General features: G+C 40.2%; 1 protein-coding gene across 7 annotated transcripts in view; it reads right to left on the bottom strand.

Moving 5' to 3' along the window:
• The window catches only part of CNTN6 (contactin 6), a 251,908-nt gene that overhangs the window by 52,948 nt on the left and 183,808 nt on the right, over positions 1–15,152 (bottom strand). For 4 of the 7 annotated variants that reach the window (XM_019755810.2, XM_019755809.2, XM_074312208.1 and 1 more), the window contains 4 exons: positions 14,398–14,582; positions 11,996–12,132; positions 10,241–10,370; positions 6,019–6,169 (listed from right to left, as the gene is read on the bottom strand). In XM_019755810.2, the coding sequence (XP_019611369.2) occupies positions 6,019–6,169; positions 10,241–10,370; positions 11,996–12,132; positions 14,398–14,582 (603 nt within the window). The remainder of the gene's footprint in view (positions 1–6,018; positions 6,170–10,240; positions 10,371–11,995; positions 12,133–14,397; positions 14,583–15,152) is intronic. The other 3 variants (XM_074312210.1, XM_019755813.2, XM_019755811.2) reach the window with 2 other exon arrangements.

Here is a 15,152-nt window from a genome sequence, read left to right as displayed (position 1 = left end):
TAATTTTAGAGATATACAACGTTGGCATACCACCCAACATATACCGTGTGTCCCCAAAAGTAAGACCTAGCCGGACGATCAGCTCTAATGCATCTTTTGGAGCAAAAATTAATATAAGACACAGTATTATGTTATATTATATTATGTTATGTTATGTTATGTTATGTTATGTTATGTTATGTTATATTATATTATATTATATTAAATACCCGGTGTTATATAAGACCTGGTCTTATATTGTAGTAAAATAAAACCAGGTCATATATTAATTTTTGCTCCAAAAGACACATTAGAGCTGATTGTCCAGCTAGGTCTTATTTTCGGGAAAACACAGTAAGAGGTATTTAAAATGACTATTTATCAATGACCATATATCTGTTGTATAGCTGGGTTTTATTTTATTTTGTTTTAGGAAATTAGGGAGAAATTTGGTTGATTTTTTTTTTTTTTTTTTTTAGGAAAATGAGAAAGAAATGTAGATTATTTATTAATTCAACTATTATTCTTTCAATAATAGGAAAAAATTCTCTCCGCCTCTTTATTTTTGTTGTTCAGAGTTTGTATGGCCATTGACCAGACCTCAGGTGATTCCGGCATTGCCTTTTGAGCTGTCTGTCCAATAGCTGAACATTTCCCTAAACAAGTAGCCAGGAGTCACTGGGCATAAGGAGATAAATCTAGGCCTTTGATTTCTGTCAGTTCACTTGCTAAGTAGATCCACAGGACAAAAAAAAAAAAAAAAAGCAGCGATTAATCAAACCTAGCAGATGTGGAATTGATTCCCGGGTTGCCTGAGAAGGCCTTGCAGAGATGAGCTTAATCTATATTCATGTTGACTTTCTGTGATGAGGTGCATGGTTCTGCTCCGGCTGCTGGAGTTGAGAACGTGCCACTGGGATTTGCATACAGGACAGGATTGGAGCAATAAACACACCCAATGGCAGCAGACTGTACACAGGTCACCCAGTCCCCTTCGCTAGCAACTGGCAAGTAGAATGGAGACTTGAACCCAGATCTGCTGGTTCCAAAAATTTTAAAGAAACACACTTCTCAGCAAAGGCTATTGTGTGCCACGCGGTTGGCTCGCTTGACATTCTACCCCCAGCCCCTAGTGGAGAATTTGGGAGGTAACAGGTACTCATTAAATGTTTACAGAACAAATGAATGCACACATCACAGGCCTATTTATTATTAAATGAGTTTTTGAGTTAACTTCAAAATATCTTAAGGCAGATGGACATAAACAAAACCCAGGGAACTCTAACTTCCACTGATTTAGCAGCACAGAAAATATTCACTGCACCTCCACTGTGTCCCAGGTTGGTGCTGGATGCTGGACCCATGAGGACCTCCCAGCCTTGCTGCCAGGGCGCTGTGAGCCCTCTGAATGCATCCCACCAGATCACGTTAGCGGCTTTGACAATTTGCAGCAATGACCATGTTTAACTCAATCACTTGGTCACATGGGCAAATCAGTAAAACCTATAAAATGATAAATATGATTGAATTGGCAATTACAACCTGCCAGGTTAATGTATTGCATTGATTTTTAATATGTAGTTTCTATGCTGGCAGTCACTGCATGGGTATAGTGTTCAATGTTTCCTAAAGTTGTTTTCCCACTATTTCATCTTAAGTAAATCCAAGAAATATTGTCCTCAAAGAAAATAAGTGGAGGCTGGTGGTTTACTCCCGGGTCAGGCCCCTCACCAGTGACAGAACTGGGACCAGATCCCTGCGCTGTCATTCCCAGTGCGGGGCTCTTCATAACATGTCCCAGTCTGTCCCACAGGAACACACTTTCACAGTTTAGGTGCTTTTCGGAATGAACAGGCACCCTCAAAAGAATGAGGTGGATGTCATATGACCATCAACTCCCAGGAAACAGGCAGCCTTTGGAGTCTGTAATGCCATCTACCTATTTTCAGCTGGAGGAAAACCCGTCTACTCTAACAACCTGCCACGGATATGGACACAAAGATAGAGCGCTTAAAATAGTCACAACTTCAATTGTGGCAAACAGGCCAATGACAAACATGTTAACCAGATTCAGAATTATTGCTCGATCTGAAATTAGCTTAAATCCTGTGACAAGGGCCCTTCAAAAAATAAAGACTAGGGTATGTTCTCCATTATCCATAGAGAAAAAAAGCTCTGGACACGGAGATTGGAGACTTAGCATCACGTCTCACATTCATCAGTTACTAGCTATGTAATGTGTACTGTCTCATTCATCTAAGAGCAGAGGAAACTGTGTGTGTATATATACACACTGGGCTGTGGTCCCACTGAGCTGTGGTGCGGCCTTTGCAATCACTGCTGAAGGTCACGTGGACCTGGCAGAGGTGTGTGTCCACCATCACCACCTTCTGCTGGGCTCGATTTGTGGTTTTTTACTATTTGTGATTTTTGACTATATATACACAGTTTCCTCTACTCCTGGATGAATGAGACAGCTAATACATACATATAAATACCATTTTTTATAAGCAGGCAATACAAAGATTTCTTTGAATAGGCTTCTTTAGAGTCCTTTCAACTATCTCTAGGTATTTACACTTTATTGGGAGCAAGAGTTAGTGACAATGAAACTTCAAAGTAGATAAGACCATATAGAAGTTTTATAACAGAGAGTAAAAATGATCATTTCCCCACACAGGTATTTCCAAGGTCAAGAACTAAAAACTATCCGTACTTGAAATTACTGTAAAAATTTAAATTGTTTTCTGTATCTGACTTGTAATCTTCCTAAATATACAACTGTGTCATGCTTTAATAGAGGTAAGAGAGGGTAGAAATTATTTTGCGAATTAAGTGAAATAATCAGCCTTTTATGGCATTAAAAATGCATACTGGGACTCAGCATTCTATGTTTGAGTTTAAGATCTGGTCCTGGGAGAAGTCATCACTAATGCCCCTTTCAAATCCAACATCTAACAGTGTATCTACACATGTGATAAACCTTGTATTTTGTGGATCAAATGTACAAAGTGATTTCCCAGTCAGCCGCTATACCACTCCAGCCCTGGCTCCCAGGGCACTGAATTAAATTCATTTGATTTGGAAACGCTACGTATCCCTATATGCACACACTCGTGAATAAACACAGACACATACACACACATCAAATAACTTTTATTCATATATTCCAAAGGCTACAAGAAATATTCTGTGGCATCACCCTCTGTTTTAACATTCTCCCCTCTCTGCAAAGCTTTCTTCAGGGCATTAGCCATATACAAGCTGAATGCATTTCCTCTGCTAGGATTAGGGACATGTCCTTTGACCACTGATTTGAGAAGAAGCGTTTTGATCATGGAAGAAAGAATTGGTTATACTCTAATGGCTCAGACCGGAGACATGGAAGAAATAAACAACCTTAGGCCTGGACAGGCTCGAAGAGACCACTGGGCTCTACTTTTTTAGGGAGGTGAGAGGTCTCTGATCCAGTTTACATACAAAAGCCTAATATGTCAAATGACTTCCTGAAAGTTATGGGGTAATGAGAGTGGAGTAAGAGCCAGGCTCCCTTTTCACGAGACCTTACTACGTGTACAGTAAAGAGTAACAGAGTCTCTCCCTTCCCTCCTTGCTTGCCTCCCTTCTTTTTATCTTTACTCTAATTTTTACCTGCAGCCTGTTTGGAAATTGCCACAAAAAAGATGACAAAAAAGCCATTAGGTCAACACAGGCAGACGTGTGGGGCCTGCCTTCCCCAATAAGCAGCGGGAAGCCGTGCACTTAATAGAAGCAGCCAGCTCAGGAGGCAGTGGGATCGGAAACAGGAGGAGCAGCGTGAAGCTTGCAGAGACATGGTCCCACTGAGCTGTGGTGCGGCCTTTGCAAATCGCCGCTGAAGGTCACCTGGACCTGGCGGAGGTGTGCGTCCAGCATCACCACCTTCTGCTGGGCTCAAGTTGTGTTTTTTGACTATTTGGATATGTGTTCAGGGGATCATTTTGTGTATTTGGTTGTTTCCTTTTGTTGAAACCTATAATGAAATCCTAAAGCAATGGAGCGCGGGAGTAGGGAAGACAGATCTGTGAGGAGAAAGCACAGGGGTCGTCCCCTTAATCACAGTGAGACCATCCTGAAGCTGCTACGGTATCTGTGACAGGAAAGATCCCAACTCACTGTGCGTGGCGCAAAAGGAAAAAACAAAAACCTGAAAGGCTGTTTCAACAAACAGTTTCCCTTGTGCTCTTCAATTTTGCTCTCTCTCTCATTTTCACACTTTTATCCTAATCTTCTTCCTTTTCTCTCTCCCCACACACCTTGCATTTGGGCCTTTCGAGGTTCCGGAAGGGGAACAATCACTCGTGCTGTGGCCGAGACCTTCCAGCCACTTCAGTAAGAGGCAGGGCCGGTCAGGTGACCGCAGCCGAGGCACAGAGCCGAGCCCGGCTCTGGGTCCTGAGCTTTCTGCTCTGCCGCAGAGCATCCAACCCTTGTTGGACTTCAGCAGTGGGAGAGGACACTGCCGGGGTCTGCACATCATCCCCTGGGAGAGCGTGCAGCAGTGCCCCAGGCGGTCCCGGCACAGGATGGCCCCGGCACAGCTTTCCCTCATCCCCCTCCCACCTCAGCTTCCAAGCACCCGTTCTTCCATCTTGAGCCATCTCCTGAAAAACAGCTTTTCTCTGAGGCTGGTGACACCTTATCTAATCATCCTTCCTGACATAGGTGTTCATCCACAGATACTCCTTGGGTATGCGTCCTGCCAAGACATAGGGCGCACGCAGATAAACTCAGCAGAACCCGCGCTGGGAGAAGCCCTGTCCAGGGTTACAGAGGCCACTGGAGACCGGCGCGTAGGGAAAGCAATAGCGCCTTAGACGGGGCCTTCCCTGGTGCATCTCGTCACCCATGACACAGCCCTCCACAGGCCAACACAGAGCCCTGCTCAGTGGTCGGTTTTAACCTTTTCTGTCCTGCTTGACCACAAGTGCACTCCAAGGACCAGATGTAAAAAATGGGGCCCCTGCATCCAGCCTATGGGTATTTTATCTGGCTCAGAAGCTTCAACGCCAGCGCCCAGATTTCTGGCTTTTCCTGAAATGCTGAACATTCTAAACCCTGGGGTTGCCTCCCCACAAAATGGCATTTGACGGGATTCGTCGTTCTGGTTCTGTTAGGTGCAGAGGTCACTCTCCAGTCCTTCAGAGTCCTGTCTTACAAGACAGATTACCATTTTCCATCACTGTTGCACTGTCCCTTCCTTCGCCTGGCTTGTCTCGTTCACTTGCTATGTCTCTGGCCTGGTTTGCATATGAGTTCATAACGCGTATGATGCTACAGAAATGGTCATTGAACCATTTTTATATCTTTAGCACAATGGCCACTCTTAGAAGTACTCCACCGTGCTTCTGATCACACAGTAACACGCACACCATTAAACAGAGCTGCAGCTATGAGCCAGACATCTCTAGCTATGCACGGGTCCACAGTACAATGGGGTGCAGAAAGTACAGAAAGTAGAGAAAAACACCTGTTTTCTTTAGTCAAAAACGCTCGTAGAAGACATGCTAGGACCAGGATTCCCCCCCACACACACACACATACATCATTCATTATGGAAGAAAATCTCTCTTCCTTCTCTACAGGAACCTGTCCACGTCTGTTCCTGTAGTGACTCCATTTTGTCATGAGGGGAACACCTGTGTGACTATTTAAAACCACCACATGAGGTGTGTGAGTCTCTGTCCTTGAGTGTGCGCTTGTACTGATTCTCAGCAGGCCGCGTCGGGAAAAACTCTTCCAGCTGAATGTAGGAAAGGTCTTAAAGGATTTTAAAAAATACGTCGATTACAAGCACACACACAGAATATTCTGCAGGTCTTAGCTTTAGGAGGTTCTTTTCTTTTTACTGTCAGTGAACAATTTCTGTATCTCCAGATATGCAGTTATAACTCTACCATAAGGGAGGACATTTTGGAAGACCTAGGAAACCCTAAAAATTTGGCAGGTATTGTGCTACAAAATATTTCAAACTATTAAAACAAGTAAAGTTTCAGGTACCTTCTGCTCTGTCTCAGGCTATCCGTTCCTCTTTTCCAGGTGACAGCTGCCTTGGGGAAAGCGTTTGGTTTGCATTCAATAGCAATGTTCCCACCGACTTGAACAACTGAATTTTTCTTAATGGGATTTTTGGAGAAATCAGGAGCGGAGGCTAAAAGTGAAAAATTTGTAAAAGTTGTTAAGTTACATAAATAACATGTAGTAACCCAAGATGTAGCTTGGAACACTAGGTGGACTCTAATATTTGCACCCAGAACACTTTCTTACGTTACTTGGTTCAAGGTGTTCTGGGGTCAGATATTGATCGGCCTGGCATTTGGAGTCTGTATTTCCATTTGTAAAATGAAGCTGGCAATAGATATTACCTCAGAAATCTGGTGTGGGCATTAAATAAGATCATGTGTGCTAAGTGTAATTTATTTTTCTTTTGGTGTTGATCATTGCAATACCAAAAGCCAGAGGATGAGGGGGAAAGCAAGTTAGAAAAAGTCACATTCAGAATTTACAATAAAGATGTGAAGAGACAGAAGAAGAATTTTAACCCTGATTAGGGAAATCACTAAACATACTCCAGCTGACATCTTTATACCAGGGGTGCTAAAAATAATGTATAAAAGTGGACACTTTGGTTAACGTTGCTCAAGCAGTAGTTTGCTATAATTGGAAGTGTCTGGACACTTTGAGCACCTCTTGTAATTGAAGAAGTCAAATGTGACTTGTATTCATCTTTCGTGATCTGTATATATCGAGATTACAATTTTAATACAGTTTTCCTTTCTTAAAATGTGTATACATTTTTTTGGCACCCTTTGTATATATCTATATATCCATATCTATAATCTATCAAATATCTATCTATCTATCTATCTATCTATCTATCATATAACAATGGAATACCATGGAAATAAATCAGAAATGCTGTATCACTGTGTCACATTTTTTTTCAGGTAAACCTTTAACTAGAAATATGTAAATAATTTGCCTTCAAGGTGAGTAGACCATTTTTAAAACAACATCTTTGTCAGTTTCAACTTTGTCCCCACTAAATGAATGTTGAACAAATATCAGATCATGAGGGTGGGAAATTATTAAACTGTCTGGGGTGCATCCAAGTCCACCCAGCTTCATGGATGCGGGAGCCCATGTGTCCGAACCCCATTCCTAGCCTAGAGCCCAGTGAAGTTCTTTGTGATACACCACGCTGTCCTGTTTCTGGGTACTTCAGCTGCTGCTTCTCTGCCCCCCAAACCCTGATGGCCTATACACACTTTCCTTCTGAACTCAGCTTAAAGAGAATGTGCTCAATTTAGGTATGTTCAACTTGTCACCTACCCAAATTCTTGACCATAATCATCATAATATTTTAAAATCTGGCTTTTTAACAAGTAGCGGTGATGGAAAGAACGAACAAACAAATCAATGCCATCACCGATGAACTCATAGGAGGACATTGTATCTTTTCATTTGATTCTTCTTCCCTCTCATCTCTTTCTTCCCACCACTAAGAAAGTCTTGGGATGAAAGAGATCAATGAATCATTTACTGTGACAAATACCGCTGGTGGCTGTCCCAAAATATCATTCTCAAACTTCTTTATCTCAATGTTTTCCACTATACAGAATTATTTTCCCAGCTTCCCTTGAGTTCTCAAGTAAAGAAAAAAAAAAAAAAAAAAAGAATGAGAGCCCAAGTATTGAGTTAAAGGAACCATCCTCTTTGTTCAAAACCCTGGCAGAACTGTCTCAAAACTAACATGTAAAGATACAATAAGATCACGGGAATTGTGAGTATGCCACGATAATAATGCACAAATGCAAAACGACACCCAGTTGTATGTGTCCACCAAATTCCTGATGAATCTGTGAGGTAAGGACATTTTTCAAATCTTATCTTGTCTGAATTTGAGCCTTTAGTGCTGCTGGGAACAATGAAAACAATGGCCTTAGCTAATGATTTCAAAGTCAGAAGCTCCCGTTTGGGATTTGTGCTGCCCCTTTGGTTCTGTCGACTCTAGGATCCCAGCTGTGGTGTCTGCATGCTCCTTGCCTGCCTCTTCTCATTCAGGTCTCAAACACAATGTCTCCTTTTCTAAGAAACCTTTCCCAGCTGCTCCCTTTAGCTCTTTCTACCTAGGTTGATGTCAAGCCACATGCTCTCATAACAACTTCTGCTTTTCAATTGAACTTGTTATAATTTTAATTACATAACTATGTCCAAAGATCCATAAGAGCAGGGACCATGCTTATCTTAATCACCACTGTAGCTCAAATCTCTGGCATTGTATAATTACTCAATAAATATTTGTTGAATGAATGAATCATCATGGTAAGAAAGAGGATGAGTTCTATCAAGCCTTCACAAAACCCTGCACTAGTGTTCACATGGTAGGGTTCTAGCCAATGTCATGTGGAGCGGTCTAGCCAAGGGATAGACATGGTCACTTCTGTCCCCTGTCTCCTCTCTTGCCTTGAGTATGGAGTTGATTTCGGGAGCTACAGCAGCCTTCCTGGAACCATGAGGCCACAAGCATGAGGGAAACGTTTAAAAAATAACATCATCAAGGTGCAGTGCCATAGCTCAGCCATCACCCCTGAACTCCTCATTAACAGATAAAATAAATCTGTGTTTATTAAGTCACTAGAAATCGAGGTTCCCTTTTTCAATTTTTTATTTGAAGCTGAAAACATTCCTGATGGATCCTTTTATTTTTAAATTAAATTTATTGGAGTGACAATGGTTAGTGAAATTATATAGATTTCAAGTGTACATTTCTATAACATGTCATCTCTATATTGCATCATGTGCTCACCACCCAAAGTCAATTCTCCTTCCATCGTCATACATTTGACCCCTTTACCCTCTTCTACCACCACCTTCCCCCCTTACCCTCTGGTAACCACTAAACTATTGTCCATGTCTATAAGTTTTTGCTTGTTTATTTGTGTTGTTTGTTTGTTGCTTTCCATTTTAAATCCCACATATGAGTGAAGTCATATGGTTCTTGACTTTTTCTGTCTGACTTATTTCACTTAGAGTGATAATCTCAGGTCTCAGGACATACAGATGGTCAATAGACATATGAAAAGATGCTCAACCTTACTAATCATTAGAGAAATGCAAATATAAACCATAATGAGATACCACCTCACTCCTGTCAAAATGGCTATCATCAATAAATCAACAAATAACGAGTGCTGGCGAGGATGTGGGGAAAAGGGAATACTCATGCACTGTTGGTGGGATTGCAGATTGGTGCAGCCACTCTGGAAAACAGTATGCAGTTCTTCAAAAGGTTGAAAATGGAACTACCTTATGACCCAGCACTTTCACTCTTAGCGAAAACACTAATTTGAAAAAAAAAATATGCACCCCTATGTTAATTGCAGCACTATTCACAATAGCCAAGACATGGAAATAGCCAAAATACCCATCAATAGATGATTAGATAAAGAAACTGTGGTACATGTATACAGTGGAGCATTACTCAGCCTAAAGAAGAATGAAACTATTTGCAACAATATGGATGGACCTAGAGAATAATATGCTAAGTGAAATGAGTCAGACAGAGAAAGACAAACACCATATGATCTCACTTATATGTGGAATCTAAATAACATAATATACAAGCAAATTAAACAGAAATAGACTCAGAGATATAGAGAAAGAAAACCGATAGTTGCTAGATGGGAAGGGGTGGGGTTGGGAGAGAAGGTGAAGGGATTAGAAAACACAAATTATAGTCACAATAGTCATGGGGATATGAAATATCTAAATATTATATTGCTTTGTACACATGAAATTAAAAAGAAAGAAAGAAAAGAAGGAAGGAAGGAAGGAAGGAAGGAAGGAAGGAAGGAAGGAAGGAAGGAAGGAAGGAAGGAAAAAATCCATCTATGTTGTAACAAATGGCAGTATTTCATTTTTTCTTATGGCTTAATGATATTCCATTGTATATATGATGGATAGTTTTTCAGAACCTCAGCTAGGATCAGCTTTGCAGGAGCCTGTTCTGGTTTGGTGTACCCAATGGTGGGCTCCTCTGGGAGCCTTAATGGATTGCCCAAGCAGAATAATAATTATCGTCTTGCATTTTTAAAAGCTGATTTAGACATTTCCTGTTATTTCAAGGGAAAGCAATTTCAAATTTACAGAAAAATTGGCTTCAGTCATAGCTTGCTAAAATGTCATTTTCACTTTTTTTGGTTATAAAGGAATGACTTACCTAATACTCTCAATTCTGCATTTGCATAAATTATCTGATATTTGTTTTCAGCAGCACACTGGTAGACACCAGAATCCGACACATTCAGCATCGTTATGCTAAGCGTCCCGTTTTCTATTTGAATTCTGTCCTAATAAAAGAGAAGTCATATAAAGATGCTAGTATGTTAACATGGGCGTTCTCTTCATCAGAATACATTGTGCTTGTGCATGTCTATGAGACATGCTGTCTGGGTAGATCAGAACTGATGTTTACGAAGGTGAGTTGGACGTACTGCAAGATCCTGAGCAGCTATCTGAAGTTCTAAAAAATAGAAATATGCTTAGTGTCATTTTTGTGCTTTGTGTATTTTATATTATCTCAATTCTTTGAAAATTGGCATTCTCTGCATAGAATGTACACTAAGCTTCTGTGATATGGTATATACATACTTTGGGACACACCATCATTCCAATTATTCCAGAAAACGTGATTGACACTAATATTAGACACGGATATTAAAGTATTCACTTGCCTTCCCATCATAAGGTCTCAGAAATGTTTGAAATGTGATCACCTGATAATTTTCTAATTGTGTCATAAGTAGGAGGAGGTTGAATTTTCTTCTCTGCAACTGACTATAAAGTGTGTTTCAACAGCCAAATCCGTTACAGAGTCCCATTTAGGATGTGGAATTACAATTGTGAGTGCACACAACGAAATCGTTTAATATTGCAAACACAACTTAAAACTAAATATTTCAAGGTACCTATTACCATCTCTAAAGATAAACAAGCTGGCTGGAGGAAGCAGAGAATGTTACATGAAAACGCGTGCAGGAAGAAAATTCCACTAAAGCTGAAACAAAAACCATCATTATATTCAGCTTCTAAACAACAGATATTTTTGTGTCTCTGGCTATGGCTACATGTACAAAGTAAAATGAAGAATTAGCACAATTATTTGGATAATTTGATGGGAAAAACAACTCTGTCTCATTTTATGTGTATTGTTAGAAAGAAGTATGCTTGAGGTCAGAAAATGTGGCTAACTGCCCCAGTTCTCCACTTTCCTATGGGTTTAGAGATAATCATTAGTTTTCATAAAAGCAAGATACTGGGTAATCAGTAAGAACTTGGGTCCCGGGATCAGACAGACTAAGTTTCAGATACTAATTCTAATATTTACTAGCTGCTGCGTGACCTGGACAAGTGACTAAACCTCTCTCTGAAACCAATTTTCTTCATTTATATAAAAAAATAATAACTATATCTCTCTCATAAGGTTGTCATGAGGATGCAATAAAATAAGGCATAGAAAAATATTTAACATGGCCTGTGTCATATGAGAGTTCAATAGGTATTAACTATGAAGATGATGATGGTGATGGTGAAGGTGATGATGGTGATGGTGATGATGGTGATGGTGATGATGGTGATGATGGTGATGATAGTGATGGTGATGATGGTGATGGTGATGGTGATGATGGTGATGATGGTGATGGTGATGGTGATGGTGATGATGGTGATAATGTTGATGGTAATGATGATGGTGACATCTGCGTGTAACTTTATCACTGACCAGTACGTGACCTTGTGTGAAAAATGTGGCTAATATTAACAGCTACTTTGAGTTTAATTGAATAAATTAGTATATATAAAGAGTCCACTACATTTCCTGACTCCGGGTAAACATTCCAAAAACATTTGTTGTTGCTGTCAGTGAGAACGTCCTCTGGTCGGCAGGGTGGTGTTCAGCACCCACACCGCCGCTTACCTCTGGGCCGAGGCGCTCCCCGTTCTTCAGCCACGTGTACCAGGGGTGTGGCTTCCCACGAGCCTTGCACTCCCAGAACAGGCTGTCATAGATCGACAGGTATGTGTTCTGGATTTGTCGCTCCCATTCTGGAGGGGCTGTTTCAAAAAGAGACAAAGACCAATTCTTTGGCAAGTCAATCATTGAAGACACCACGCTCCAGGCCGAGGACTTGCCATCAGGATCACAGGGGCTAGCAGCCCCCCCCCCCCACACGATTCGAGGACCAGAAATGCAAGGGCAACATGGGGCAACACGTTGACTATAGCAGTGGGCCTTTGCCACAAGATCCGTTTGTCATTTGTCATTTTGTGGCGCCTGTATAACAACTTGGGACTTGTGGGAGAAGGTCCCAGTGCAGAACAAGGCCAGATAACAATTCCATGCTAAACACGAGTGCATGGGTCAGGTTAGAAAATGCAAGCCAAGTCTGAACCCTTGTGGGCAAAAGACCACTGATTCTATTTGGTCTGAAGTACTAATTAAAAGTGTGTGTATCAGATATAATTACGATTCAACGGCTTGAAACATAAATCCAATATGAGCCTCATCGTGTTTTAGTCAGATGATAATCCTTGTTTCCCCCTAGATAAAGCTCTTGACAGGAATGAGAACTTGTGGATGTGCACAAAGTCTCGGCACCTAACTTAATGCTGCGCATGCATTTCCCAAAACCTTATTTTCTTACCTGAGAAAGTTCTACATGACACTGGGGCCAAAAGCAGCCGACTGAACTCATGTTAAAGTGTTAGGTAGGTGACAGGTCGTACTATTCTTACTGTCATTCATGGATACAGGTGGGGTATAAATTAAATGTCATAAAACTCAGTTGTGGTGACATGTCACGTGAATGGGCTTCGACTGCTGTGCTGCGGAGGCAGGGAAGGCGGAAAGGGTTTACTTGAGGAGGACTCTTCAGAGTTCTCATCTCAGATCCGACAAACATCTCTGATCTTGCTCAACTCATCTAAGGTTTCTTACCTATAACATCACTGAAAATTATTTTTGCATCTTATTATTGTAAGAATCACGTGAATTAGTATTTGTGAAGACTTCTTTACAAGCTAACAGCTGCTGTATCAGTGTAGGAGAAAGCATTTTCCAGTTTACAGATACCTCCATTTTCTGGTTATATCTTTGTCTATTAAATAGAAAAATGACCTATCTATTAAAAACTCGCCAAAGCCTTTAATATCTTTTACCACTAAAAAACCTCAGTCACATCCTTACTATGTTGTTTAGAAAAGATGCTGGATGCCAAATGATTTTCCTTTGTAAAGTTATGCATTAATGTAAATGCAGATATATATACATTGGTTAGCATTGTTGCAACTGTAGAGGAATACGGGGAGGGAATCATGTTCTATGTATAAAGTACTGCTTTTCATTCTGGGTTAAAATTGAAAATCCTAAAGGAAATGGAAAATAATATAACCGAGGCACAATATGGTCTCCCCGCAGGACACTCAAGAGGCAGTGCTGTGAGGTAATTATGATATCTTAGACTTTTCTACTTATCAAAAAATGTATCTTTCTCCAATTACTTCATCAGGATTATAAACATTTGACATATGAACATGTTATATGGTATTTTGGCTACATATAAACACAGTTTTAAAAAGTTCTCCAGTATAGATATATTAAATTTAGCAAAGAATTTAAGAATATTTTAAAAGCACCATACATATTGAGAATTCTGGGGTATATTTTACAGTTTATTTGATGTTAAAAAAAAAGAAGAAGAAGTAGATCTCATGCCAATGTTATATTTTGGCCTGGATAAAAGAAGACATAGAAACAACTTCTAAAAATATATATGCTTTCATCACCTCTCTTAAATTCATGAGAGATTCTGGTAATTCAGGCAAACATATATATTTTTTAATGAAATAATTACTTTATTTTTCTATTACCTACAAGTGAGTAGACAAAAATCTGGGAAACAGAAACAAATACTGAAAACTGCTATTCAGTATTATGCTCCTGCCATCCTCTCCTTCTTTTGTAAATTCTACTTAGAATGATAATTAAGATTGTCATAGACTATTGCTGGATGTTTTATAGTAGATAAGTGGTTTCTGAGCTACCTTGGGTGATAAAACTTTATGGCTTTAACATGACACTGCTGATATTTTCAAGGCAATTATAATAAACAATACCATGCATAGACCATACTGAAGTTAAAGCCATATTTTAAAAATGGCTATTCTCACCCACTAAGCATCATATTAAGCATCCAACCGAGAACCGTGGCTTCTCTGTCTCTCCTGGAGACTTTTCCACACATGGCAATGACCTTCACATTTTACGATGAAGGGTACTACCAAATATCTCACATACTTTTTGAAATGTCGTTAGCTCACCATAGAAAATGAGTTGACCCTTTGCCAGGTTTCTTCCTCGAAGGTTGCCTGCAGTGCATTCGTAGAAGCCTTCATCTTCCTGTTGAAAGTTCGGGATTTCAAGGGTAGCCTGGGATTTGCTGTACTTGACTTTCCCTGGCAAGAGGCTTCCATCCAACCTCCTCCAACTAATCTCAGGGACTGGACTAAACAGTTACACCTCATTAGAATACAATCCGGGTTAGCCTTTGTGACAGCAGGATAAAACAAGAATGTCCTTAAAAATAACTCTCAAGGAAAACAAATTCAATTAGTCCATCACATTGTGGGTAGATTTCAGATCATGCAATCATTCACCATTCACTCATTCAGCAATGTATAATGCCTCATTAAGTGCCTGCCATGCGCAAGTCACGGAAATGTGAACAGGGAATAAATCGGTGACTAAAATAGACACATTCTCTGCTCTCCCACTGCTGACAGATCAGTGGAGTAACATACAATAAACAAATACAAAATCAAATATATCTGTAAATGGCAATAACAGAAAAAAAGAACTAGGCTGCAGAGATAGTAACAAGATTATATCAATTGAAATATGGTATTGAGAAAAATTCTTTGAAGGACATGACATTGAAGAGTAGGCAAGCTCTTTCTGTAGTTATAGATTCTAAGACAAAAACACAGGTTCCTCTACAGCTTAATTGGTACTAGTAGGTAACTGAAGACAAGTGATGGGTGAGCTAGATTACGGGGCGGGGGGGGGGTCAGTATTG

This window comes from Rhinolophus sinicus, linkage group LG10, assembly GCF_036562045.2.
Source record: "Rhinolophus sinicus isolate RSC01 linkage group LG10, ASM3656204v1, whole genome shotgun sequence".
NCBI classification, from domain to species: domain Eukaryota; kingdom Metazoa; phylum Chordata; class Mammalia; order Chiroptera; family Rhinolophidae; genus Rhinolophus; species Rhinolophus sinicus.
This window is presented reverse-complemented; position numbering and strand designations above follow the sequence as displayed.